This window comes from Hyperoodon ampullatus (assembly GCF_949752795.1).
Source record: "Hyperoodon ampullatus genome assembly, chromosome: 2".
Taxonomy (NCBI): Eukaryota; Metazoa; Chordata; class Mammalia; order Artiodactyla; family Ziphiidae; genus Hyperoodon; species Hyperoodon ampullatus.
The window spans coordinates 193,715,884-193,743,555 of record NC_136915.1 but is presented as its reverse complement, the minus strand read 5'-3'; the positions used below and the strand labels follow the sequence as shown (position 1 = coordinate 193,743,555).

The following is a 27,672-nucleotide window of genomic DNA, read 5'->3' as shown; positions in this document are numbered from 1 at the left end:
GTTTCTTTTTTTTTTTTTATGTCTTTATTGGAGCATAATTGCTTTACAGTGGTGTGTTAGTTTCTGCTTTATAACAAAGTGAATCAGTTATACATATAATATGTTCCCATATCTCTTCCCTCTTGTGTCTCCCTCCCTCCCACCATCCCTATCCCACCCCTCTAGGTGGTCACAAAGCACCGAGCTGATCTCCCTATGTTATGTGGCTGCTTCCCACTAGCTATCTATTTTACGTTTGGTAGTGTATATATGTCCATGCCTCTCTCTCACTTTGTCCCAGCTTACCCTTCCCCCTCCCTGTGACCTCAAGTCCATTCTCTAGTAGGTCTGTGTCTTTATTCCCGTCTTACCCCTAGTTTCTTCATGACATTTTTTTTCTTAAATTCCATATATATGTGTTAGCAGACGGTATTTGTCTTTCTCTTTCTGACTTACTTCACTCTGTATGACAGACTCTAAGTCCATTCACCTCACTACAAATAACTCAATTTCATTTCTTTTTATGGCTGAGTAATATTCCATTGTATATATATGCCACATCTTCTTTATCCATTCATCCAATGATGGACACTTAGACTGCCAACAAACACATGAAAGAATGGTCAACATCATTAATCATCAGAGAAATGCAAATCAAAACTACAATGAGATATCACCTCACACCGGTCAGAATGGCCATCATCAAAAAATCTAGAAACAATAAATGCTGGAGAGGGTGTGGAGAAAAGGGAACACTCTTGCACTGCTGGTGGGAATGTAAATTAATACAGCCACTATGGAGAACAGTATGGAGGTTCCTTAAAAAACTACAAATAGAACTACCATATGACCCAGCAATCCCACTACTGGGCATATACTCTGAGAAAACCATAATTCATAAAGAGTCATGTACCACAATGTTCATTGCAGCTCTATTTACAATAGCCAGGAGATGGAAACAGCCTGAGTTTCTTAAAGTCCAGACATTTGCCCAAATAACCTGCTGCTGTGATGTGCTTTCTCTTTTCCTTGCCCATTTGTCACAGTTTCAGATTATGGCTGGGCGGTAGTCATCTGGTGGCCTCTTTTGTTTTTTAATAGTTTAGGAGGCGGAATAGGCTAACTGCTAGCCTTTGTATGATTCCTGTGCAAACAGAGACTAATCATGCTTTCACCATCTCATTTAGGTGTAATAGTGGGTGGTATGTGTCCCTGAAAATAGAGCTTTAGATTATAATTTCTTCTTTCTCTATATAATATGAAGACTTAGTAGTTTTCATTAAATGCGATCTCATGTACTTATTCCTTAAATGTAATAGAAGCACGCTGAGCCAGACACTGGTGTTATCATTTTCTAGGCAAAGAATCATGCAAAGCAGGGAATAAAGGAAGTGAAGAGTAAGCTGAGACACAAGGTACGTCCTGTGCTGCTTTTCATTCTACCTTGATTCTTGCGTTAGTTTGAAGCTTATGCCTTACAAATCACACGAGACTTATGTTTCTAATGACTTTTGAAATATGCTTAGCCCTTTGTTCAAGAATGTATTTTTCATAACCAGCCCTCTGGCAACTATCTGCCATTCTATATGCACCCCCTGAATAATCTCTTTATTGTCTGCATATTTTATCACAGAGCTACCGAGATCTTCAAAGATGCTTTAACAGGATGTATGTTTTCATAAAGTTGATTGCCTTGATATCACAATTGAAATTCTTGCTTCAAGCTGAGAATTTTTTTTTTTTTAAAGATGATCTTTGGTGTAGAATTAAGGAAGGAATGCCATCGTTTGGCTTTATAGGATCTTTCCAGTAGTAGCTACTTTAAATTGAAGAATGTTCTTAATTTACAAAGGTGTATTTGAATCTGTGAATATTGCATATATGTGAATAGTTATGTTTTTGTATATGTGTGTTTGATTTGATTACATATAATATCTTTGCAGATTTTATCAGTTGTTGTGTTTTGAATTTCTGCCTCTGGAGGGAAGAGACTAGTTAAAACTTTCACTGTAGTAATGGAGAGTGAGTGATCTTCATATAAATTTTATTGAAATTGTTCAAAGGAGTCAGATTATTTTGGAATATATTAATTCATAATATAGAAAAATGTATTTTCTTCCTAAATAGGCTTTTTTAAACTTGTACCCCAAGTGTTATTTTGTTATTCGCATCTGTATTGGATACTTTATCTATTAAGCAAAAAAGTTTAGTAATAAGATGAGTACTTTAGAATAACCACTTGTATGCTGCTTCACGTGTAGGAAAATGAGGACGATTATGGGACTTGTTCTGGTTCTGTACAATATACGCCCGTCTACACGCTACGCAGTGAAAAGGGAAGAAACCTAGCAAGGCGTAAGCTTGCCCAGGTGAGGTCCTTTACCGTCCCATCTCCCAGACTTTAAAGTCACGCAATTCCAATCAATTCCTCAGGAAAAGTTGGAGCCCATTGATTTTTCTATCATATGGTGAGAAACCCTGCGTTGACGGTCAAGGAGGTGAGTAGGTGGCGTCTGGGCCACCTACTGGGCCACGTAAGAGGGTCCTGGGAGCCCAGGGTCCAGGTCCCAGTCTGTACACACGTCACTGGGTCATGTCCTCCTGGTGAGTGGAGAGAGACAGGGTAGTGTGTGGTTGCCCGGGACTAGGGGTAACCTACTGATGGCTTCCTTTACTACAAAAGTAAGATAAAACTCATACGCGGGGATTTGACTGCTAAAGTAATCTGTAAAATTAGAATATGAAGTAATGTATGTCTGTCTTTTTCTAAAGTTAGGTATTTTATTTGCTATCAATAGTCAAAGCTTCTGCTTCTATCTAATGCTACTTAAAATATTGTCCTAAAGTAGGAAAGGGTCCAGGATCATAGCTGTATGTGTCTCTGATTTTGCATCATAAGTGTGTTGCTGCTTGTTTTAAGGAAGCAAAATTTGCATACGCCGAATCATACTTTAAGTGGTCTTAGAAAACTAGCTTTTAAAAGGAATTCTCGAGTGGATTATAGTTACGAAACCATGGAACTGGAAGCAGCCGCAAAGCTTCACTTATCACGGTCACCAAAGTTTACAGTTGAGGAAGTTGGTAGCCGAATGGTCCCATCACTTACCTGAAGTCTTGTAACTAGTTAGTGGCAGGGCTGGACGAGAGCCCACCTCCGGTGCTCAGGTAGCTCCCTGGATGTGCAGACACTCAGTGCAGGGCTTTCCTGTGTCTTTAGGAATGGGGAGGGGGCCCCGGAAGCGGTGCTAAAACCTCAGCCTTTGTAAAGAAGACCCATTCGTTTGGTTATTCAACAGCTATTACGCGCCAGGCACTGTCTAGGTATTTTGGTAAAACATAAAAAATCTCTGCTTCAGGGGGCTGTTTTCATAACATACAAAGTGCCTTCTCTATGATTTATCCATTTGTTAAGCTTACGTTTTCATACATTAGTATTGCTTAACTGCAGCGTATTGGTCATGAATGCTGGTTGCATGACCTGAATTGTTTCAATGAAATAATCATTCCACGAGGGTAGGAAACTTTTCTGGCTACCACCATTAACTGGAAAACATTTATTAACTTGTAAATTAATGATGGATTTGCAATCAATTTCTTAACTTTTCTCCTTAGATTATATTAGATTAGATTTAGATTAGATTTATCATGATAAATAGATTTTTATGTGAAAGAAATGTGGGAATCTTTGTTACCTGCAGGATGCTTTAAGATAAAAAGCAAACACTTAAATTGGAGAAATCCCTGTTCTAAATGTCAGTTTTAAATTAAGAAAACTATTTTTCTCTCCTCATATTTAAATTTTTAAATCTGCCTTTTCTTTAACGTGGCACACTATTTTTATGATAATTTAATTATAAAATACGTTACTGATTTCTGTTTTTGTTTGTTTTCTTTGAATTCCTAGAGACACAGTTTCTGATAGAGAAAATTATATTAGGTAATAGAAAACCTTACAGGATAATAGGTTACATTCATCACATACTTACCCTGAATCTTCATGGCTGTCATTTACTGTAATACCATTCGTGTAGTTATCTGCATTCATTAGTTAGCATTTTATGGTTTTCAGGTGGACATGACATGACTTTAACAAGAATTAAAAGAAGTAGGGCTGGGGCTTCCCTGGTGGCGCAGTGGTTGAGAGTCCGCCTGCCGATGCAGGGGACGCGGGTTCGTGTCCCGGTCCGGGAGGATCCCACATGCCGCGGAGCGGCTGGGCCCGTGAGCCATGGCCGCTGAGCCTGTGCGTCCGGGGCCTGTGCTCCGCAGTGGGAGAGGCCACAGCAGTGAGAGGCCTGCGTACCGCAAAAAAAAAAAAAAAAAAGAAGTAGGGCTTATTCTTTTGAGAATTATTATTTTCCTACTTGGTATATAGGAATTTGTTAAACCAACATATTTAGCTTTATTGTGCAGATGCTGATAATGTCTGTGTAACAATCTTTGCGAGTGATAAATACCTGAGTTTCAGGCAATGTGTATACCCAGAATATGTTTCTTTGTATACATCTGTCCCATTATGTAAATAGACACATACATCTATGTATATGTATTTTAACAGCTAAATTTTTTGAGTTTATATTTCCAACCGTTTGCAACCCAGTATTTATTGTAATTTAATTTTTTGCTTTTGCTTGTGTTTCTTCTATAATTGAAATTTGATAGCTTTAGATTCACATACACACTAACCAAAGAGGTAAATTTTGGGCCCTTTGGCAATTCTTTTCCTTGCTACTTTCCACCCTTACTTTTTTCCCCCATAGCTGCCAGAATGCACGTTTTCTTGCAATACTAATTTTACTTCTTTGAGCTGAAAGTTATAGGGCTCTGAAATGATAGCCAACTTGTGGTCAGCAGCTTATTTATAAAAGCAGACCATGGTACATTCAAACTGAAATTGTCATCTAATTCCAGGTCTGAATTACTTCCTTAATTTCATAGTGTTAGCAAACACATACACATGAAATACGACAACAGCAGGACATTTATTATGAGGATCTAGGTGTTCCTGCATCCATGTGCAGGAGTGTATATAGACCTCTGGGAGGATTGGGACTGGAGGACGGGAAAAGCAGTCGGTCGGGGGAGAGTATCGACCCCACCATCTTCTCTGTCTTTCCCACCTGGTCTGTTCCCTCTGTGTGTTTGTTCACTGTGCGTCTGTAGATCGGCTTTCTCAGCTCCTCTGTCCCTGCACTGAGCTTGCAGGCCCTCAGTTCAAACAACTGCTAGAAATGGACCACATATACATGTGGCCACTCTTTTCTTTGGATTCCTTTCCCATATGGGCCATTACAGAGTATTGAGTAGAGGTCCCTGTGCTACACAGTAAGTCCTTATTAGTTATCTATTTTACGTATAGTAGTGTGTATGTGTCAATCCCACCTGAAACTAATACAACATTGTAAGTCAACTGTACTCCAAAAAAAATTTTTTTTAATTTAAATTTAAAGAAAAGAAAGCAATTGACCACAATTCCCAAATCCACTTTCTTGAGGAAGAACGTAATCAGCCCACATGGATCGGGCATAAATCCTTGGCTCCGTCTACTGTAGCCAGAGAGGCGGGGAGAGGACCACGTTACCACGGACACTGGGATGGTGGTGGGTGTGAACAGGGAAAGCAGTTCTCAGAGTAGGGGTTTTAAGGATTGTGACAGTATCTCAAAGGATTTCTACTGTTTCTAATTGCCTTATAATGCTAGTGGCCAAGAAGTCATCTTTGCAAAAGAAAAGAAAAATCTATATTTTTGAGTGGTTAGAGGCTGGATCTTTGTCCCACAAATCTGAAGCTTGGTAAGTTTAAGGTCAGCCTACCCTGATGGGCTGCCGTGGCCTCCGTTCTCACGGGAGAGATGAGCCACTTACACAAACAAAAGGACCTCAGCAAAAATAAGCTTCAGATGCAATATTTGCACTTTGGGCAAAGAGATCAAGAGGGACCAGGCATAGTCTACTGCCTTTTTTCTTCTTTGTGGTCTGATATTGCAGAAGCTTCCTTGGTTCACTTTTTGGAGATAATCCAATCTCACTGATTTAATCAAAATAAGATCCAGTATCCTGTGGAGCAGACAGAAAGTTGATGCTAGAACCATGTGTGTGTTGTTCTATGACGATTCCCAAATCAGTATGTTCTCTCACTCCTATCTCCACAAGTCGTAATAATATTAGGATCTGAGCACATTAAGATTTTCAATTCAATATGGAAGCAATTCTGGGAATAGTTGGATGTGGTTAAAGAAGGAACCTAGATATCAATAAATACATCAGAGACACTGATGTTTATTTGTTTATATTCTACCTATTTCCAAAAATAAACTGATATCTTACAAAGAATCATAGAATAAAGAATTAAAATTCATTTAATTTAGAGAAGATTCATGGCAGAGAGAAAGTAAGTTTAGTAAGAAGCTAAGGCCCCATCCCGTGCTTAGCAGCCAAAATGAAAAAACACAGCTACCATGATTCATAATGCACAGAGATTTAGAAAGCTGTTCAGGAGATTCATCACCATCTCAGGACGTGGGGCTGGCTGCACACAGTCCCGAGGGTGTACCTGGCAAGGATCCCTGTGTCAGGAGAGGGAAGGTCGGTTTTCTGTATTTGGTCTCATGATGTGAAGCGCTCAGGCTCATCAGAACCTTCCTCAGAGACCCCTCAGCTTCCTCGCTGTGGCCTCAGCTTTCACGTCAGTGTTGAACTGCTTAAAAAGATGCAAAGGTTACAAGCAGAAATAAGCCTAGAATACACTCTTTCCTTCGTTCTGTAGCATCTCTCTTGTGTCAGTACTGGCTTCTCCGGAAGGAACCATGTCCTGGGCCGCGTGTTATATTTGATTGTTCACGTGACCAGATTCTCTTAAAAGACTTGCTGGGTGGTAAATTCAGTTACCTGAAAGCAAGATTCTGTAGATACCTATGGGATTTGGTGATCCAGATAATTTTGATGTTCTTACTACTATTTTCTAAACCTCAATTGTTACAGAGTTGAGATAACATTGAAGTGCCCTGGAGCAGCCTTGGAAAACCCAAGGAAAAGGGACAGTTCCTTGATTCACAGTCTGTGTGTGTTTGTGCGTACTACAGGATTAATTTAAAACTCCCAACAATCCAAGCAGAGTGGGAACTATTACCCCCGTTTTTCAGATTTAGAAGCGGGGGAGCGGAGGGGTTAAGAAACATGCCCGAAGTTCTACAGTAAAACTAGCAGAGTAGGGATTGAAAAGCAGACTGACGGACTGATTCTGGAACGTTAAGTCCCTGGCCACTGCTCTCATGCTTTGCTTTGAGACGAGTGCTCTTGGAGGAGGGGCTGTTAGAGACAGGGGTGTGGACTTTACAGCCAGAGAGTGTTGACTTGGAGGAGGCTGCTGGCATCTAGCATGAAGCCAAACACACCATCTCAAAGCCTTAATTTCTACATTTGTGAAACGGTAGGAACAGTCCATGTCATCTTCCGAGGACGCCCTAGGCATTATAGATCATGTATGTAAAGCACCTGCCACACAGTAGGCACTAAGCAGTCGGCCGCTGTCCATTTATACATAAACACATGTCTTGAGCTTCAGGTCTCTTATAGCAGTGGCACCATCTGACCTTCTTCTCTGTTCTCTCTTTCCAGAGTCACTAACAATCCTGCAGTCACTGAAGCACTGGGGACCCTAAAATTATCTGTCTTCATTCTAAGTAGGGATACCTTTAGATCTCAGTTTATGATTTGGAAAGAAATATACAACTTTTTGTTTTTAACCAAGAAATCTCTTGGTTTATAAGTTTATAAGACCCGAAGTATATGCCATTTTGTTGTCAGATTATCTAAATAGAGAATGTGGGCTTGTCTCATCCCATTCCTAACCTGTTTGCTTATCCATTTGAAAAGTCAGTTTTGGCTATATAAGAAGAACTGTACATTTCCAGTTTCCCAACTAGATTTGTGTAAATGCAATTTATCTTCATCCATTTTTCGAAAGAGAAAAATGAGACTTTGGTCATTTAAATTCCCAGAGTGTATTTTAAAGTAAAAAAAAAAAAAAAATTTTATAATCTGGGTACTGTAGAAAAGAACAGAAATTGAAATGTGTGGTGTTTTAAGCTTCCATGACTTAGCTTATTTTTGAAATGGATTGTGAATCTATATCTACTCGCAACAAATGGTAATTTGTGTATTGGTCTGCTAATTAGTATGGTTATTTCCCGTTTTGTTGATGAGGCTTAAATAAATGTCAGGGGTATAGCCATGAAGATCTTCCAATTAGGCTTCCCATTTGTAAAACCCAACCCTTTTCCCTTTTGTGTGAAGATGACAGTTCCAGCAGCAGCCCCAGCCTAACAGGACTCCAGGGAAAGGTTCCTCCTCTGGTTTTATTGAAAATAGGGCCAGTTGGGTCCAGGGAGAATACCGCCACTGGCCCTGGTGCAGAACCGTTTTCATCTTGACTACATACTTACCTTCTTTCATCCATTTTATTTTGGAACAAAACACTGTAGACTCAGTGAGCAATGTCTAGACTAAGTCTGTCATTTAAAATTACGTTTTAAAATATTTGCCTGTAAAAATTCATTGAAACTTTCTAAGAATGAGAAATAACTTTAAATAATATGCAAATTTTATATGAACCTAAGATACTGCTCCATATTTAATAATAATAGCCTTTCTTAACTTACTCTGGTAATCGTAATGTGTGCTGTCTGTCAGTCTGTGTTTCTCACAGGCTCACACACACACAACTAGACCAGTGAATGGCGAGCAAGAGTGTCGCTGTATTACATAGTCAACCTTAACAGATGGATGGCCCTAAGCAAGCAAAACCACTGCAGCAAAATCGAGTGGAAGTGGAGGATTGAAGCTTTTTGTTGTTAAGCCCCATTATAACCCTGGCACACGTATCACTCTTAGCTATTGCATGTCTGGGATGAGTAGCAATCCACTCAGGTTTATTTTCAACCTGTCTAATTAATTATGTAAAAGCTGCATGAGAAAATATGAATGGAAGGTTATTTTTGCATTTGTGCTATAATATAAAGTGTGTGACTGCTGACAAATGCCCTCACTTGGAATGTAGTCAAGACTTTAACCCAAATCCAGTGTTTACAAATAGAAATATGCTCAGTAGCCATAATGCCTCCTAATAAGATGAGGTACTATTAAACTAGTGGCCATTTATTCTGTTTTTCAAATTACATTCACATGTAGACTAATAGTCCGAGATATTCAGTTCTTTAGAGTGAAGAAATAAGGACAAAGTTTATGCCATAAAATATGATATGTGTGATTTTTCCATTTTTTACCCATAGTACAAGGTGATAAAGTACACTTCAAATGAAACTATCTTTTTGAGTCCTTATGTATTTATTGGTTTATAAATCATCCTAATGGATTTGGAATATAGCACAGCGTCAATGAGCTCATTTTATAATTGATGAGTAATGTAATTTCATCTTTAAAAACTGTGCTTAGAAGTTGTACATGCCTTTTTTGGCATGTGGAGACTTGCAGGTAAGGCATTTGAAAGCCACATTTCAGTTGAATGGGAACTTAAATCCCAGTATGTAAGCATGTTTTAAATATGAAATGTCAGATGGTTTACATCTTACACAGAATAAATCTCATATTTTAAAATACTGCCAATGCATTTGTTTCTGTGAAATCTACCAGAAAAGATAAACATTTAGATTCTCTAAATTGCTTAGTTCCTAAGCATCTAAGTGATGGGATATTCACACCTAGTAGGGTGTGGCTTATAGTATTGTGTTTATGATACACTTTTCTTCATTGGAATTCAGTGGAATCTGGGAATCAAATGAATGTAATTAAGGACAGTGTTTCTCAGGTGACAGAATAGATTTCGGAAAATGACATGCTTGCTGGGATCTTTGAAAAATACAGTCCATTGAATAGCTTTGCTTTATTGGTCAAGAAAGAAATGGCATAGTCATTGGTTTACAGAGGGAAGTAGCCACTTGCTTCTTCTGACCAAGAAAAAAATGACTGTAAACCACAATGAGAAAAACAACCGTGACCTCGGGGGAAGGGGGAGAAACGAGTTTATGAAGGAGGAGAGCCAGATACTTGGAAAGAATACGTAATATAACATAAATCTTCCAAAATAATACAGTAAGTTTAACCAAGTCATGGTAAGCCAAAAAAAACCCCAACACAAAACAAAAAGAGAAACCCTAGTGTTTTTATTTTTAGCACTCTGCTTACTTTGGCTCAGTATTGAGAATTGTTATTATGATTAAGCTAAAGTGCTGAATTAAAGTGATCAGAAAGCCGAAGTATTGAAGTATGAGAGTTTCAAATGATAAAATGTTTTTAAAAATAATTTAAGTAAGTGTGTTTCTATTAAAAGATGCCCACAAAAAGCACTGCCTAAATGAAAACATGGTTTAGCAGTCTTCGTCCAAAAGCCACTCTTTGATATAGCATCTATTTAGTCTAATTTACACTAATGCCACTAATTTATAGAATTGATCCTTTCAGTCCAATTTGAAAATATGGGGACCATGTTGTTGTTTTAAAGAAAGTTATTTTTCTCTGTTGTTTCTGTTGAAATAATATTAATTTCCAACATGTCAAATGTGATTATTGTTACCTCTGTGCCCCGCCAGCCCTTCTCCCCAACACCCCAGTTATGGATGACAGGGGTGCCCTCTAGTGACTATTACGTAATATTTTCTTTCCTTGAAAGAATGGTTACGTAAGACAAAATTCATAATTATAAAATTTGCCTTTCTCTTTTAGAAACACAATAGAATACATATTTGAGAAATTTATATTGTCATAAAATTGTTCAAGAACACTGTTCTTTCAAAGAGATAATTCAAGACCAACTCCTTCTTTCAGCAACTGGCCGGGACTTCATTTTTAAAATGAACAATACCTAGGGTATGATAAAGACTTACGTGAACATGTTCCCTATATTTTATGAGATGTTTTTGGGTTGAAATGTACCTTTTTAATGTTATACTTTTACTCTTCAGATTTATTGCCACAAATGGCTATGTCATTTATCACAAACTCTTGAAACAAAAACAAAGGTACTTAAATTTTCCATTTAGTAAATATATTGAGTATTACCATTCTAGACTTTACATCGGTAATTACATCACTAAGATCTTTCTGTTCTTTTTAACTTTGTGAGAGCTTTTTCTCGTTACATCTTTCTTTTAAGGGCTTTTGGTGAAAGTAACAACAGTTCTCTATTCCAAAAGTCCCCAAGTTTTCTAGACAAATTCTTACTTTCTCCCAGGCATCCTGGCATACAGAAATGATGACTTTCTTCCTGTTTTGTGTATAAGAACTGCTTTTAAGGTTGGTCAGAGGTTAGTGTTAGTGTTGATGAAAGGAAAGGCCAGTCTTGTCTTGTAGGTGTTCCTGCTGCTGTGCGTTAGTGTCCCCGAGAGAGAGAAACTGCCAGGAGTGTCACTAGATGTGTAACTAGAGAGTATTTTATTATTATCATTTGAACCGGATTTATGTCTGTTACACATGATTATATTTCCTGGTACAGAACATAAAGTAGTAGCATGATGCATAAATATCTTAACAAGTTACAAAATAGGACTTTGTGTGCAACCTTCTCTGGAAGTTCTTCATGGTTTTTCTAACACTTGAGTCTAATCCTGGTCAGGTTAGGTAACACACATCCCTCACCCCCCATAATTACCACTTACTTATTATAGTGAGAACATTGAAGACTTACTCTCTCTCTTAGCAAATTAGCACCTCTCAAGTATACAACGCAGGGTTGTTAACTGTAGTCACCATTCTGCACAGTCCCTGAACTTATTCATCTTGTAAGGGCAATTTGTACCCTTTGACCAGTGTCTCCTCATTTCCCTCACCCTCCAGCCCCTGGCAACCACCAGTCTCCTTTCTGTTTCTCTGAGTTTAGCTTTTTTAGGCTCTACATGTAAATGAGATCATACGCTATTTGTGTTTTTCTCTCTGGCTTATTTCACTTAGCATAATACCCTCCAGCTTCATTCATGTGGTCACAAATGTCAGGATTTCTTTCTTTCTGTGGCTGAATGGTATTCCTCTGTATAAACATACACCACATTTTCTTTATCCATTCCTGTACACAGGCTGTTTACATATCTTGGCTGTTGTGAAAAGTGCTGCAGTGATCATGGGATGCAGATAGCTCTACGAGACAGTGATTTCATTTCCTTCTGATAATTACCCAGAAGTGGAATTACTGATCATATGGTAGTTCTATTTTTAGTGTTTTGAGGAAACTCCATACTGTTTTCCAGAGTAGCTGCACCAACTTACATTCCCACCAACAGTGTACAAAGGCTCATTTTCTCTATACCCTCTCCAGTATTCCTTCCCTCTTGTCTTTTTGATGATGGCCATTCTAACAGATGTGAGGTGTTATCTCATTGTGGTTGTGATTGGCATTTTCTTGATTAGTGATGTTGAGCACCTTTTCAATGTACTTGATGGTCATCTGTATGTCTTTGGAAAAGTGTCTGTTCAAGTCATTTGCCCACTTTTTAATCAGATAATTATTATTTTTGCTATTGTATGAGTTTCTTATATATTCTGTATATTAACCCCCATCCAATACATGATTTGCAAATATTTTCTTCCATCCCATGAGAATGGGAGAAATTTTCATTTTGTTGATAATTTCTTTTGCTATGCAGAAGCTTTTTAGTTTGATGTAGCCCCATTTGTTGATTTTTGCTTTTGTTGCTTGTGCTTTTGGTGTCATATCCAAAAAATCATTATCAAGACTGATGACAGGGAGCTTTTTCCCTATGTTTTCTAACATTCTATGAGTTTTACAGTTTCAGGTCTTAAATTTAAGTCCTTAACCCATTTTGAGTTAACTTTTATGAGTGATGTAAGGTTAAATTCATGCAGTTTCATTCTTTTGCATGTGAATATCCAGTTTTCCAGCATCATTTATTGAATAGACTACCCTTTCACCATTGAGTATTCTTGACTCCCTCGTCAAATCTTACTAGACCATAAGTGCATGGGTTTATTTCTGGGCTTGTGATTCTGTTCCGTTGATCTATGTATATTTCATGCCAATAACATACTGTTTTGATTACGATAGCCTTGTAATATAGTTTGAAACCAGGAAGTTCAGCTTTGCTCTTTCCAAGACTGATTTGGTTATCTGGGGTCTTCTGTGGTTCCACACAAATTTTAGGATTCCTTTTCCTATTTCTATGAAAAATGCTGTTGGAATTTTCATAGTAAGCATTGCATCTGTAGCTGGCTTTGGGTCATATGGACATTTTAACAATATTAACTCTTTGTATCCAGGAACACAGGCTACCTTTCCATTTATTTGTGTCTTCTTCAGTTTCTTTCATCAGTGTCTTAAAAGTTTTTGTTGTATAGATCATTCACTTCCTTGGTTAAATTTATTTCTAAGTACTTTATTGTTTTTGATGCTGTTGTAAATGGGATTGTCTTTCTTTTTCAGATAGTTAGATCATTGTTAGTGTATAGGAACGCCAGTTTAAATAATTTTTATTGACCTGTTTTAAATGGTTGATGAGTCCATTGAAAGAATTCTTTATCTTTTATATCATGTTTTTGTTTACAATTCTGTCATTCAATTTGACTCTTTTATAGATTCCATCTCTCTGCTGTCATCCCATCTTTTTATGCATATTCTCCTTCTTTTTATTTTGTTCTTACTTTTCATGTCTGGTAGTTCTTGGGTGATGGACCCCATGTGTAAAAAGGCAGTAGAGAGTAAGTTAAATAGTACTTACACCCAGAAACGGTGTGAGGCCGTTAGTACAAGAGGTTGAGTTCATCATGTGTTGGACTGGTTGGGATTTTGTTGTTGACATCATTACCTGCAGTGACTGCTGTTATTATAAGTGTGTGTAGACGGCAGTACTTCTGGAGGTACCAGAAGGTTTGTCTCAGTGTTCCGCCTTCACCCTCACCTGTCGGCAGTCCCTCTACACAGTGGGTCTCTCTCAGAGTTTGCAGCCGTCCCTCAGCAGTTAATTTCTGTTGCTAGTTATGTGGTCCTAGCCTTATGGGTTTTCTGTGCTCTGGTCCAGCTTTGGTCTTCATAGGCCATGTGCCCCTGTGGCTCAGGTGTGGGGCCTTCTCAGCATCCCTCCCTTCCTGCTTGTGGTGGATAAACTTCCCTTTACCTGTGATTGGTTTGGGGCAGTTTGCAGGCCGCTTGCCCCTCCCTAGTGGTGGTAGACTTATGCTTGGTATCCGTGTAGGATCCTGTGCCTATCAGGGCCTCCGGCTCCTCCCTGGGGTGTAGAGTTTGTACTTCTACACCTGCCCCCGTGGTCTTGGGGTTGAGTTTGCTGACGTCTGCCAGCAGCTCAGGCTCTTGCTGTGTGTAAATGAATGACCTTCAGGAGTCAGTGGGCTTCGCGCCTGTCTCCTGCAGGCCCGCACCCCCACGGGAGCGCTTTCAGACTCCTGTCTGTCCCCAGTCCTTCTCCGCAGCACCAGATGGTAGAGTTGCCTGATCTGGCAAATAAAATTATAGGATTTTACCTGTGGAGAAGAGCTTGCGAGTGCAAACACCCCTGTCGCTGAGTCTACCAGCTCTTCCAAACCGGCATGTTAGTCCACACGTGGTCTCGGTTGCATTTCAGCACATTTCTTCCTCCCTGTTTATATTCCAGCTGCTCTTCTTCTGTGTGTGTGCTTTGCCAAGGGTGAAATAGATCCTGTCTCCTGTCTCTCTTTGGAGGGGCTTCTGACTCTATGGAATCCATTTTACTTGGTTGCCTTACAACTCAGCATTCTGATAGGTTCAAGAAAAAATTATGATATTTTTCTTTAAGACCATCCAGATGTTTGTCATGGTTAGGATGGGAATCGACATTCTTTTGCTGCTTTTTGCATTCAAAATGGAAGTGGATTTAAAAGCAAAATGAATTAAAAGATGATTCTTGGCCTCGAGGACTTGGTAAGACAGGAATGTACTCACAGAACACTGCTTTCATAAGAGAGTGCGTATCAGGTGACAGCCGAGTGATGGAGAATGAAGTGGCTAAAGCTGGCAGAGAAGGTGCCGTGGCTGTAGGAGGGGAGGCTGGTTAAGTGGTCATGGGTGTGTCCAGACCACTTCAGAATCTTCCCACCGGAACTAGTCTCACGTGACACTCACCTGCTCAGAAACGGAATTCTGACGCTTCTACTCAAGCTTATTTCCTTAGCCTGGTAATAGAAGCCCTTCATAACCTGAATTCATCAGACTTCAGCAAACACGTATCTTGTTAATCCTTCGATTTAACTTTCTTGTTCTGACAGAAATATCTTTGGAAAAGTGTCTTAATCTCTTGTCTCTTCACCTACCTGGACAGTAGTACTCTTGATCATTCTGTAACTACCACCTGTTTTAAAATTGAGGTTAAGACTTGCCATTTTAAGAAGGTCTTTCTTGGGTTAATTTTCAGACATTTATTTCTTCTGAGTCTCTGAGGACTGACTTATCTAGTGTAATTATAATGAAGAGAGTTCCGTTCAGCAAGCCAGGACACCTGGGTTGCAGTCTCAGCTCTGTCACTAACTGTCTAATCTTGCCCAGGATACTTTACTTCATTAAGCTTTTGGTTCCCTAATATGTAAAACAGGGAAGATGCTCCCCAAAGTGTGTGGTAAAGTAGATATTTAAAGTATGATCTATAAAACACCTAATACACTGAAGCAAGTAAGTCACGGGTAAGGCACTTTGTGCTTCAGTTACCACCTATAAAAATGATAACACACATGTGTTTAAACCTCTTTTCAAATTGCAAACTGCAATGTATTTTTAAGGTATTGGCGTTATAATTCTTCTGTATAGTAGCTTTCTTGATAATTTATTCCCATATTATTTTACGCAGATATTTTTTGTCTTAGGCTGCAAAGTGCATAGGCCCAGGGGGTTGTTGTAGACTTTGGAAAAGCCAGGTAATGCTCTGGACCTCAGTCACTTCAAGTCTGAAATGGGGACAGTAGCACAGAGAGTACCTCCTTTTAAAAAATTCATATATTACAAGCATCTCAATTTTATGAAGTCTAAAAACTTGTATTTTCCCATTCATCTGCCTGTATCCCTTATCTTTCCCTGGCCCCTTAACCCCAACTATGAATTTCACCTTACCCAGGATTTTGCCCTAGTCTTAGATTTGTCTGCCATCTAGTGACAGAAATGGTAACTGCAGGATAACAGGCTGCTTGTGTATCCGGGGAAGATCCTCACCATTTACCCTCTGATATGCTTTGGGGAAACCATTGTAGTGAAAAGAAAGGAATCACTCATCTTGCTTGTTGTAGATAAACCAGACTCATTTTTTGCTGCCTCATTAGACATGGGGTTTGATGGTATTGTGACCTGGACCCCCTGCCTCTGTCACTCTCCTTGTGTGTCTGCTCTTCCTTCCGGTCTTTTCCAGTCCATTCTCTTTGCTTCACTCAATGTCTCGCTTCTCTAATACAATATCTTATCTAATAAATTTCATTCCACACTGACAGCTTTTTTGCATTAGTTTAGTATTTTTCACATTCTTAGTAAGCATCCCTTGCTATACAAGTGCTTATTACTTCCAAAATATTGATAGTATATTAATTTTTCGCTTTACATTTTATATTTCTATGTGAGAAAATTTTTAGTGCACGATTATGTGCTTAGAACCTAGTGAGAGTCCAATTGAAGACGTGTGACGTCCAATTCCCCATCTTTATTTTTAATTCTTTGTGTCAGAGGGATGTAAAACTCTGCTTGTTTTGTTTCCTTATGATGTCTTCTTGCATCCAAAAAATATACCCTTTTAGTGTAGTACTGGCTCCCAAGAGAGTTGCAAATGCCAGTAGTTATTTGATAGTTTGCACAGCCTCCGGGGTCAATAGTGCCTGACCATGGCTAGAGTTCCAGCTGCACTAGGTCTGTACAGTTCAGAAACTTCCAGACCTCCTTATTGATCCCAGAGTTTACCAGTATTTAAAGGATGTAGTTACAATTCTATGTTGTTAGTATTGTTAGCCTGCTGATGGAACCTACTTATTGGGAATGTTACAGTTTGACATAAGTCGTGATCAGTGTTAATGGTCATTTACATAAGTTGTCATATGTGATCAAAAACCTGAGTGCAGTTATATCCATAGGAAGAATTGTGTTTGTAATTGCTTTATTATATTCAGTATTTGGCATTTTCACCCTTTTTTGAAAATCTTGAGAGGAAGGGAACATCTTTTCTTTTGTGTGCCTCACAGCATGGAAGACAGTAACTCACGTGTAGTAGGTGTTTAATGGATGTTTGTGGTGTGAAGAGATGCCAAGAATTTTTTTTTTTAAATGAGGTGTGGCTGCTACTTACCTTCAAGGAGTACAGAGAAGCTTTCAGGAGGTCCTCAAATATTTGTTGAAGGGAAAAAACAATGAATGGCTTCCTGTTACCCTCCACCATCGGGGCCTGCAAGTTGGGTCTGTCCCCGTCTCCATCCCCGCTACCAGCTTCTGCCCCCCCACTCTTTCCTGCTACACCTCTGATCTCCCCCCAGTTTATCTGTGACCTGCTGTAAACTTACCTGCATCCAGCCTTGTGCCTTCTTAGTATACACCTGCCATCTAGTGGTCATCCAGGCAACTGCAAGATCAGTGGGTCCTTAAATAACCCTGTGCACGGGACCCAGGCTCTGACCAACGGGCAACCGTAGGCGTCTTTGATTGCATTGTGTTTGCCCTGGTCGTCCCACCACGGGACCTTTGCACGTTTCAGTTCCTCTTCTCATCATCTACTTAATTCCTACTGACCTTTCAGAGCTGAAGTCAAACATTTTTCAAGGGAAGCCTTCCCTTGACCTCCATGACGAGGTCAGATTCCTTGTAGCGGTCATAGTTTAGTACAAGTTCTTGCTGTCGTAATTGTATGCTTATATTATTCAACTTAATTCATGTTTCATTTACTAGACCACAGTCTCCATGAAGGCAAGGAGCTCTGTTGTCGGTCATGCTCGTACTAGCATGTAGCCCACTACCCGGTACATGCAGACATTTCTGTAATCTTTACTGAATGAATGCGCATAACACTCCTCTGTGCTTCACGGGTGCTGGAAATGCCCATGTCGGCCAGTTAGCGCAGTACCGTCTTCTTTGTGTTATGTATTTTCTTATCAGTTTGAAAATTCGTTGAAGTGCTCAACAGAAACTAGTACCATGTATGGAGGTATTCATTTATTCACGAAACACTAACCACCTGCTTTAAAGAAGAATTTTGTATTAAAGGGTAGAATTATAATGCCCTCATTTTATTTGGTTCATTAGCTAATGAGAAAGCCAGTAAGATGTAAAAAAAAAAAAAAACTGATACAAAGGATACTTCAAAGAACAGACACCTGGACAGTCAAGAATACTGAAGTGTACATGCTAACAGGTACTAAAACCATCGTTGTCCGCACCATAGACCTGCGGCTCCACTGGGCAAAATTTGCTGCATCTCTGGGGACAAGAAACATTTCCGTTGCTGTCAGTCCTCTCCAAGGTACCTATGGTCTCTGCAGGGTTATTAATGGTGCCTGTGAGCCACGCAGACCTCCAGAGCGCTGGACAATCCCCCAGTCTGCCCCAGGAGGCTAGGCAGTACCTAACATTTCTTTGAGAGGACAGCAGTAATTTTGGACCCATTTCAGTATCTTTTACAGTTTTCCTGACATTCTCTCCACCTGTGATCCTCATGATCTCAAAGATTATTCTTGATCAAAAAAGATGGCTGTTTTCATCAGGTTTGACCTAATTATTTACATCACACCTTTGTGAATCTAGAGCCATGCAGAATAGGCCAGCTATGGCCACAGAATTTACTTCTTTCTGGAAGTTTTCGTAAGAGATCCGATTGGGCTGATAAAAGTCTCTGTTATTTGCTATCTGAAGGCTAGGAAACTAAGCCCAGGAAAGCTTTCTACCAGGTAAAAATATGTTTTACCTGAAATAGCTACAAATTGGGGTGGATCCCTCTTGAGGCTCTCTGGATTTGCTCAGGCTCCTGGCCTGCTGGGAAAGGCACCTTTGAGGCTGGACCCTGTCCGGTGGGTACCTCGCGGGTCTCCTGGGAGGGCTCTGCAGGCTTCGGCTCCGTAAATCTACAACCTTTGGTCCACAGCAGAGGCTCCAGGTAAGGCCTTGGTTGCACAGTTTGTCCAGTTGTATCCTGGGCAGGTCATTAAAGACAAAGAAAGATGGAGAGCCCTGGAGAATCAGGTAACCCCACAAAGTCTGCTGAACACCATCCCGATTCTGCTGACGGGACACGCCGTCATCTTTAGCTCCTTTCAAAGCCTTTTGCAGCTTTCCTGACACTAATACGTACCACACGCTGCATGGTTCTGAGGGTACGAGAGAGAATGGAGCAAGGCTCCTGCCCTCGGAACCGGCCGTGGAGCAGGGAGGAGGGGCTCTAACCAGGACGCGGTGCAGCGGGACAGGCCCCCGGCAGGTGTGCGTCCAGGTGCTCTAGGGCTGCACGAGGCAGCAGCAAACAGACGCATGAGGGAGGAAGCGTATCCTGCAAGGCGGGAGGGGAGAGCAAAGCGTGAAGGACAGCTAGAGAAAGAGGGGAAAGGCCAGGTGGGGGAGGCTCTGCTGGACCCGCATGCACGGGAGGGAAGACGGCTGGTAGGGCTGGAGCAGACAGCCCTGCGGCAGAGTCTGGGCCAAAGTGAGGAGTCGGAGATTGATCCCCAAAACGGTGGGGAGCCCCTGAAGGAGTTACGGAAAGAGGAGCGGAGCATTGTTGTGTTTGCCTTTAAAAAGATGTCTCTGTCAGCAGCTTAGCGACTGTAGCTTTTCTACAAGGTGGGAGGAAAGAGGCTCAGATGTGGGTGGGCAGGTACAGATGTTCCAGTGAGTACAGACGCGTAGTGGCAGAGACAGTGGGGCCGGGAGGAGGGGATCAGTGTAAGAGGAGAGCCTGCAAGGCAGGGGGATCGACCTGTGCAAAGGTCCTGTGGTAGAACAACTCACGGCAGGTATCAGGTGCTGAAAGGGGCCCTGGTGATGCCTTGTGGGTCAGAGCAGAGTGAACCAGGGAGCAATTGCTAACTTTGTGGAGGCCCAGAAAATGTCATCACAGGCTATTAACGCTCCCTAAAGATTAGAGGCACCAAAAACAGGATTACAGTCTTCTTTCTTGTGTCAGTAAATTAAAGAAACCTGGCCATTATTTGTACCCTGATCAAGAAGAAAAGGAAAGAGTCTTTTCCCCCCTTTTCAGAAAAATTCATGGAAAAAGCTACGCACATTTCAAAACACAGCAAAGAGAGAAGCTTCCATAACTGCACACGGCAGATGCACAGGCGATGGGAGGCTTACCTGTGACATTGTCTGGTTTTCCAGGGGCAAGAACCATGTCGTGTCATTTAGTGCAACTTTGAAAACTATTTATAGGGTCTTTTAAAAATGTAAATCAACTTAATTTTTCTTTTTCTTATTTTTTTCTCCATGTTGACTGCTTATACCTCTCTCTCAATCTATTTCATAATCACTTTTTAAAAAAAGAAAGCTCCTGTTCCCAAATATAAGCCATATTATGACTGTCCTGGCACTTATTTCAGGGGGTTCTAGGTAATAATTTATAATGAACATGTTCATTGGCCCTTGGGAACTTTCCCACTGTATACCTGTTACTGTGAGATTTCTATCCAGATCTGAAATAGAACAGTATTTTTCTCTGAAAACATACAGTATACAAAGTCCATTCCACTAGCATCTGCAACTATTAACTATCTAACATTACAGTTAGAAAAATAATGATATGCACAGCTTTTCAAAAGCTATAGTCAGTTTATTAAAATGTATATATATATATATATATATATATTTTACATCTTTATTGGAGTATAATTGATTTACAATGGTGTGTTAGTTTCTGCTTTAAAACAAAGTGAATCAGTTATACATATACATATGTTCCCATATCTCTTCGCTCTTGCATCTCCCTCCCTCCCACCCTCCCTATCCCACCCCTCCAGGCGGTCACAAAGCACCGAGCTGATCTCCCTGTGCTATGCGGCTGCTTCCCACTAGCTATTTTACGTTTGGTAGTGTATATATGTCCATGCCTCGCTCTCGCTTTGTCACAGCTTACCCTTCCCGCTCCCCATATCCTCAAGTCCATTCTCTAGTAGGTCTGTGTCTTTATTCCTGTCTTAAATCTAGATTCTTCATGACATTTTTTTCCTTAAATTCCATATATATGTGTTAGCATACAGTATTTGTCTTTCTCTTTCTGACTTACTTCACTCTGTATGACAGACTCTGGGTCTATCCACCTCATTACAAATAGCTCAATTTCGTTTCTTTTTATGGCTGAGTAATATTCCATTGTATATATGTGCCACATCTTCTTGATCCATTCATCCAATGATGGACACTTAGGTTGTTTCCATCTCATGGCTATTGTAAATAGAGCTGCAATGAACATTGTGGTACATGACTCTTTTTGAATTATGGTTTTCTCAGGATATATGCCTAGTAGTGGGATTGCTGGGTTGTATGGAAGTTTTATTTTTAGTTTTTTAAGGAACCTCCATACTGTTCTCCATAGTGGCTGTATCAACTTACATTCCCACCAACAGTGCAAGAGGTATTCATTCAGTGCCCTTTCCTCCACACCCTTTTCAGCATTTATTATTTGTAGATTTTTGATCATGGCCATTCTGACTGGTGTGAGATGATATCTCATTGTAGTTTTGATTTGCATTTCTCTAATGGTTAATGATGTTGAGCATTCTTTCATGTGTTTGTTGGCAGTCTGTATATCTTCTTTGGAGAAATGTCTATTTAGGTCTTCTGCCCATTTTTGGATTGGGTTGTTTGTTTTATTGTTATTGAGCTGCATGAGCTGCTTATAAATTTTGAAGATTAGTCCTTTGTCAGTTGCTTCATTTGCAAATATTTTCTCCCATTCTGAGGGTTGTCTTTTGGTCTTGTTTATGGTTTCATTTGCTGTGCAAAAGCTTTGAAGTTTCATTAGGTCCCATTTGTTTATTTTTGTTTTTATTTCCATTTCTCTAGGAAGTGGGTCAAAAAGGATCTTACTGTGATTTATGTCATAGAGTGTTCTGCCTATGTTTTCCTCTAAGAGTTTGATAGTTTCTGGCCTTACATTTAGGACTTTAATCCATTTTGAGCTTATTTTTGTGTATGGTGTTAGGGAGTGATCTAATCTCATACTTTTACATGTACCTGTCCAGTTTTCCCAGCACCACTTATTGAAGACGCTGTCCTTTCTCCACTGTACATTCCTGCCTCCTTTATCAAAGATAAGGTGACCATATGTGCGTGGGTTTATCTCTGGGCTTTCTATCCTGTTCCATTGATCTATCTTTCTGTTTTTGTGCCAGTACCATACTGTCTTGATTACTGTAGCTTTGTAGTATAGTCTGAAGTCAGGGAGCCTGATTCCTCCAGCTCCGTTTTTCGTTCTCAAGATTGCTTCGGCTATTTGGGGTCTTTTGTGTTTCCATACAAATTGTGAAATTTTTTGTTCTAGTTCTGTGAAAAATGCCAGTGGTAGTTTGATAGGGATTGCACTGAATCTGTAGATTGCTTTGGGTAGTAGAGTCATTTTCACAATGTTGATTCTTCCAATCCAAGAACATGGTATATCTCTCCATCTATTTGTATCATCTTTAATTTCTTTCATCAGTGTCTTATAATTTTCTGCATACAGGTCTTTTATCTCCTTTGGTAGGTTTATTCTTTCTGTTGCAGTGGTAAATGGGAGTGTTTTCTTGATTTCACTTTCAGATTTTTCATCATTAGGGTATAGGAATGCCAGAGATTTCTGTGCATTAGTTTTGTATCCTGCTACTTTACCAAATTCATTGATTAGCTCTAGTAGTTTTCTGGTAGCATCTCTAGGATTCTCTATGTATAGTATCATGTCATCTGCAAACAATGACAGCTTTACTTCTTCTTTTCCGATTTGGATTCCTTTTATTTCCTTTTCTTCTCTGATTTCTGTGGCTAAAACTTCCAAAACTATGTGGAATAAGAGTGGTGAGAGTGGGCAACCTTGTCTTGTTCCTGATATTAGTGGAAATGCTTTCAGTTTGTCACCATTGAGGATGATGTTGGCTGTGGGTTTGTGATATATGGCCTTTATTATGTTGAGGAAAGTTCCCTCTGTTCCTACTTTCTTCAGGGTTTTTATCATAAATGGGTATTGAATTTTGTCAAAAGCTTTCTCTGCATCTATTGAGATGATCATAAGGTTTTTCTCCTTCAGTTTGTTAATATGGTGTATCATGTTGATTGATTTGCGTATATTGAAGAATCCTTGCATTCCTAGAATAAACACTACTTGATCATGGTGTATGATCCTTTTAATGTGCTGTTGGATTCTGTTTGCTAGTATTTTGTTGTGGATTTTTGCATCCATGTTCATCAGTGATATTGGCCTGTAGTTTTCTTTCTTTGTGACATCCTTGTCTGGTTTTGGTATCAAGGTGACGGTGGCCTCCTAGAATGAGTTTGGGAGTGTTCCTCCGTCTGCTACATTTTGGAAGAGTTTAAGAAGGATAGGTGTTAGCTCTTCTCTAAATGTTTGATAGAATTCTCCTGTGAAGCCATCTGGTCCTGGGCTTTTGTTTGTTGGAAGATTTTTAATCACAGTTTCAATTTCAGTGCTTGTGATTGGTCTGTTCATATTTTTATTTCTTCCTGATTCAGTCTTGGCAGGTTGTGCATTTCTAAGAATTTGTCCATTTCTTCCAGGTTGTCCATTTTATTGGCATAGAGTTGCTTGTAGTAATCTCTCATGATCTTTTGTATTTCTGCAGTGTCAGTTGTTACTTCTTTTTCATTTCTATTTCTATTGATTTGAGTCTTCTCCCTGTTTTTCTTCATGAGTCTGGCTAATGGCTTATCAATTTTGTTTATCTTCTCAAAGAACCAGCTTTTAGTTTTATTGATCTTTGCTATCGTTTCATTCCTTTTTCATTTATTTCTGATCTGATTTTTATGGTTTCTTTCCTTCTGCTAACTTTGAGGTTTTTTTGTTCTTCTTTCTCTAATTGCTTTAGGTGCAAGGTTAGGTTGTTTATTCGAGATGTTTCCTGTTTCTTAAGGTGGGATTGTATTGCTATAAACTTCCCTCCTAGAACTGCTCTTGCTGCATCCCATAGGTTTTGGGTTGTCGTCTCCATTGTCATTTGTTTCTAGGTATTTTTTGATTTCCTCTTTGATTTCTTCAGTGATCACTTCGTTATTAAGTAGTGTATTGTTTAGCCTCCATGTGTTTGTATTTTTTACAGATCTTTTCCTGTAATTGATATCTAGTCTCATAACGTTGTGGTCAGAAAAGATACTTGATACAATTTCAATTTTCTTAAATTTACCAAGGCTTGATTTGTGACCCAAGATATGCTCTATCCTGGAGAATGTTCCATGAGCACTTGAGAAAAATGTGTATTCTGTTGTTTTTGGATGGAATGTCCTATAAATATCAATTAAGTCCATCTTGTTTAATGTATCATTTAAAGCTTGTGTTTCCTTATTTATTTTCATTTTGGATGATCTGTCCTTTGGTGAAAGTGGGGTGTTAAAGTCCCCTACTATGAATGTGTTACTGTCGCTTTCCCCTTTTATGGCTGTTAGCATTTGCCTTATGTATTGAGGTGCTCCTATGTTGGGTGCATAAATATTTACAATTGTTATATCTCCTTCTTGGATTGATCTCTTGATCATTATGTAGTGTCCTTCTTTGTCTCTTCTAATAGACTTTATTTTAAAGTCTGTTTTGTCTGCTATGAGAATTGCTACTCCAGGTTTCTTTTGGTTTCCATTTGCATGGAATATCTTTTTCCATCTCTTTAATTTCAGTCTGTATGTGTCTCTAGGTCTGAAGTGGGTCTCTTGTAGACAGCATATATATTGGTCTTGTTTTTGTATCCATTCAGCCAATCTGTGTCTTTTGGTGGGAGCATTTACTCCATTTACACTTAAGGTAATTATCGATATGTATGTTCCTATTCCCATTTTCTGAATTGCTTTGGGTTCGTTATTGTAGGTCTTTTCCTCCTCTGTGTTTCTTGCCTAGAGAAGTTCCTTTTGCATTTGTTGTAAAAGTGGTTTGGTGGTGCTGAACTCTCTCAGCTTTTGCTTGTCTGTAAAGGTTTGAATTCCTCCATCAAATCTGAATGAGATCCTTGCTGTGTAGAGTAATCTTGGTTGCAGGTTCTTCTCCTTCATCACTTTAAATATGTCCTGCCAGTCCCTTCTGGCTTGCAGAGTTTCTGCTGAATGATCAGCTGTTAACCTTATGGGGATTCCCTTGTGTGTTATTTGTTCTTTTTCCCTTGCTGCTTTTAATATGTTTTCTTTGTATTTAATTTTTGACAGTTTGATTAATATGTGTCTTGGCATATTTCTCCTTGGATTTATTCTGTATGGGACTCTCTGTGCTTCCTGGACTTGATTAACTATTTCCTTTCCCATATTAGGGAAGTTTTGAACTATAATATCTTCAAATATTTTCTCAGTCCCTTTCTTTTTCTCTTCTTCTTCTGGAACCCCTATAACTCTAATGTTGGTGCGTTTAATGTTGTCCCAGAGGTCTCTGAGACTGTCCTCAGTTCTTTTAATTCTTCTTTCTTTATTCTGCTCTGCAGTAGTTATTTCCACTATTTTATCTTCCTGGTCACTGATCTGTTCTTCTGCCTCAGTTATTCTGCTATTGATCCCTTTTAGAGAATTTTTAATTTCATTTATTGTGTTGTTCATCGTTGCTTGTTTCATCTTTAGTTCTTCTAGGTCCTTGTTAAATGTTTCTTGAATTTTGTCTATTCTATTTCCAAGATTTTGGATCAATTTTATTATCATTATTCTGAATTCTTTTTCAGGTAGACTGCCTGTTTCCTCTTCATTTGTTAGGTCTGGTGGGTTTTTATCTTGCTCCTTCACCTGCTGTGTGTTTTTCTGTCTTCTCATTTTGCTTATCTTACTGTGTTTGGGGTCTCCTTTATGCAGGCTGCAGGTTTGTAGTTCCTGTTGTTTTTGGTGTCTGCCCCCAGTGGGTAGGGTTGTTTCAGTGGGTTGTGTAGGCTTCCTGGTGGAGGGGACTAGTGCCTGTGTTCTTTATGGTGGGCAGGTCCATGTCTGGTGGTGTGTTTTGGGGTGTCTGTGGACTTATTATGATTTTATGCAGCCTCTCTGCTAATGGGTGGGGTTGTGTGCCTGTCTTGCTAGTTGTTTGGCATAGGGTGTCCAGCACTGTAGCTTGCTGGTCGTTGACTGAAACTGGGTGCTGGTGTTGAGATGGAAATCTCTGGGAGATTTTCGCCGTTTGATATTACGTAGAGCTGGGAGGTCTCTTGTGGACCCGTGTCCTGAAGTTGGCTCCCCCACCTCAGAAGCACAGCACTGACTCCTGGCTGTAGCACCAAGAGCCTTTCATCCACACGGAAAAAGAGGAAAAGGGAAAAAAATCATAAATCTTGCTCTCAAAGTCCACCTCCTCAATTTGGGATGATTCGTTGTCTATTCAGGTATTCCGCAGATGCAGGGTAAATCAAGTTGATTGTGGAGCTTTAATCTGCGGCTTCTGAGGCTGCTGGGAGAGATTTCCCTTTCTTCTTTGTTCGCACAGCTCCCGGGGTTCAACTTTGGATTTGGCCCCGCCTCTGCGTGTAGGTACCCTGGGGGCATCTGTTCTTCGCTCAGACAGGACGGGGTTAAAGGAGCAGCTGATTCGGGGGCTCTGGCTCACTCAGGCCGGGGGGAGGGAGGGGTATGGAGGCGGGGCGAGCCTGCGGCGGCAGAGGCCGGCGTGACATTGCGCCAGCCTGACGCGGGCCGTGCGCTTTCCCGGGGAAGTTGTTCCTGGATCCCGGGACCCTGGCAGTGGCGGGCTGCACAGGCTCCCGGGAGGCGCGGTGTGGACAGTGACCTGTGCTCGCAGACAGGCTTCTTGGTGGCGGCAGCAGCAGCCTTAGCATCTCATGCGCGTCTCTGGGGTCCGCGCTTTTAGCCGCGGCTCGCGCCCGTCTCTGGAGCTCCTTTAAGGAGCGCTCTTAATCCCCTCTCCTCGCGCACCAGGAAACAAAGAGGTAAGAAAAAGTCTCTTGCCTCTTCGGCAGCTCCAGACTTTTCCTGGACTCCCTCCCAGCCAGCTGTGGCGCACTAGCCCCTTCAGGCTCTGTTCACGCCGCCAACCCCGGTCCTCTCCCTGGGGTCTGACCGAAGCCCGAGCCTCAGCTCCCAGCCCCGCCCGCCCCGGCGGGTGAGCAGACAAGCCTCCCAGGCTGGTGAGTGCTGGTCGGCCCCGATCCTCTGTGCGGGAATCTCTCCGCTTTGCCCTCCGCACCCCTGTGGCTGCGCTCTCCTCCGTGGCCCCGAAGCTTCCCCACTCCGCCACCCGCAGTCTCCGCCAGCGAAGGGGCTCCTAGTGTGTGAAAACCTTTCCTCCTTCACAGCTCCCTCCCACTGGTGCAGGTCCCGTCCCTATCCTTTTGTCTCTTATTCTTTTTTCTTTTGTCCTACCCAGGTATGTGGGGAGTTTCTTGCCTTTTGAGAGGTCTGAGGTCTTCTGCCAGCATTCAGTAGGTGTTCTGTAGGAGTTGTTCCACGTGTAGATGAATTTCTGGTGTATCTGTGGGGAGGAAGGTGATCTCCGCGTCTTACTCTTCCGCCATCTTCCCCCACTCGAGACCTAAAATGTATATATTTTTAATTTTCATTGTGTTGCGATTATTTTTCTGT

At 40.5% G+C, this 27,672-nt stretch overlaps 1 protein-coding gene across 1 annotated transcript in view; it reads left to right on the top strand.

Moving 5' to 3' along the window:
- Nucleotides 1–27,672, top strand: part of DENND1B (DENN domain containing 1B) — a gene marked incomplete at its 5' end in the record, with an annotated part of 258,945 nt that overhangs the window by 213,530 nt on the left and 17,743 nt on the right. Inside the window, 2 exons of the mRNA XM_079697193.1 lie at nucleotides 1,338–1,394; nucleotides 2,241–2,348. Coding sequence (XP_079553319.1) covers nucleotides 1,338–1,394; nucleotides 2,241–2,348 — 165 coding nt within the window. The remainder of the gene's footprint in view (nucleotides 1–1,337; nucleotides 1,395–2,240; nucleotides 2,349–27,672) is intronic.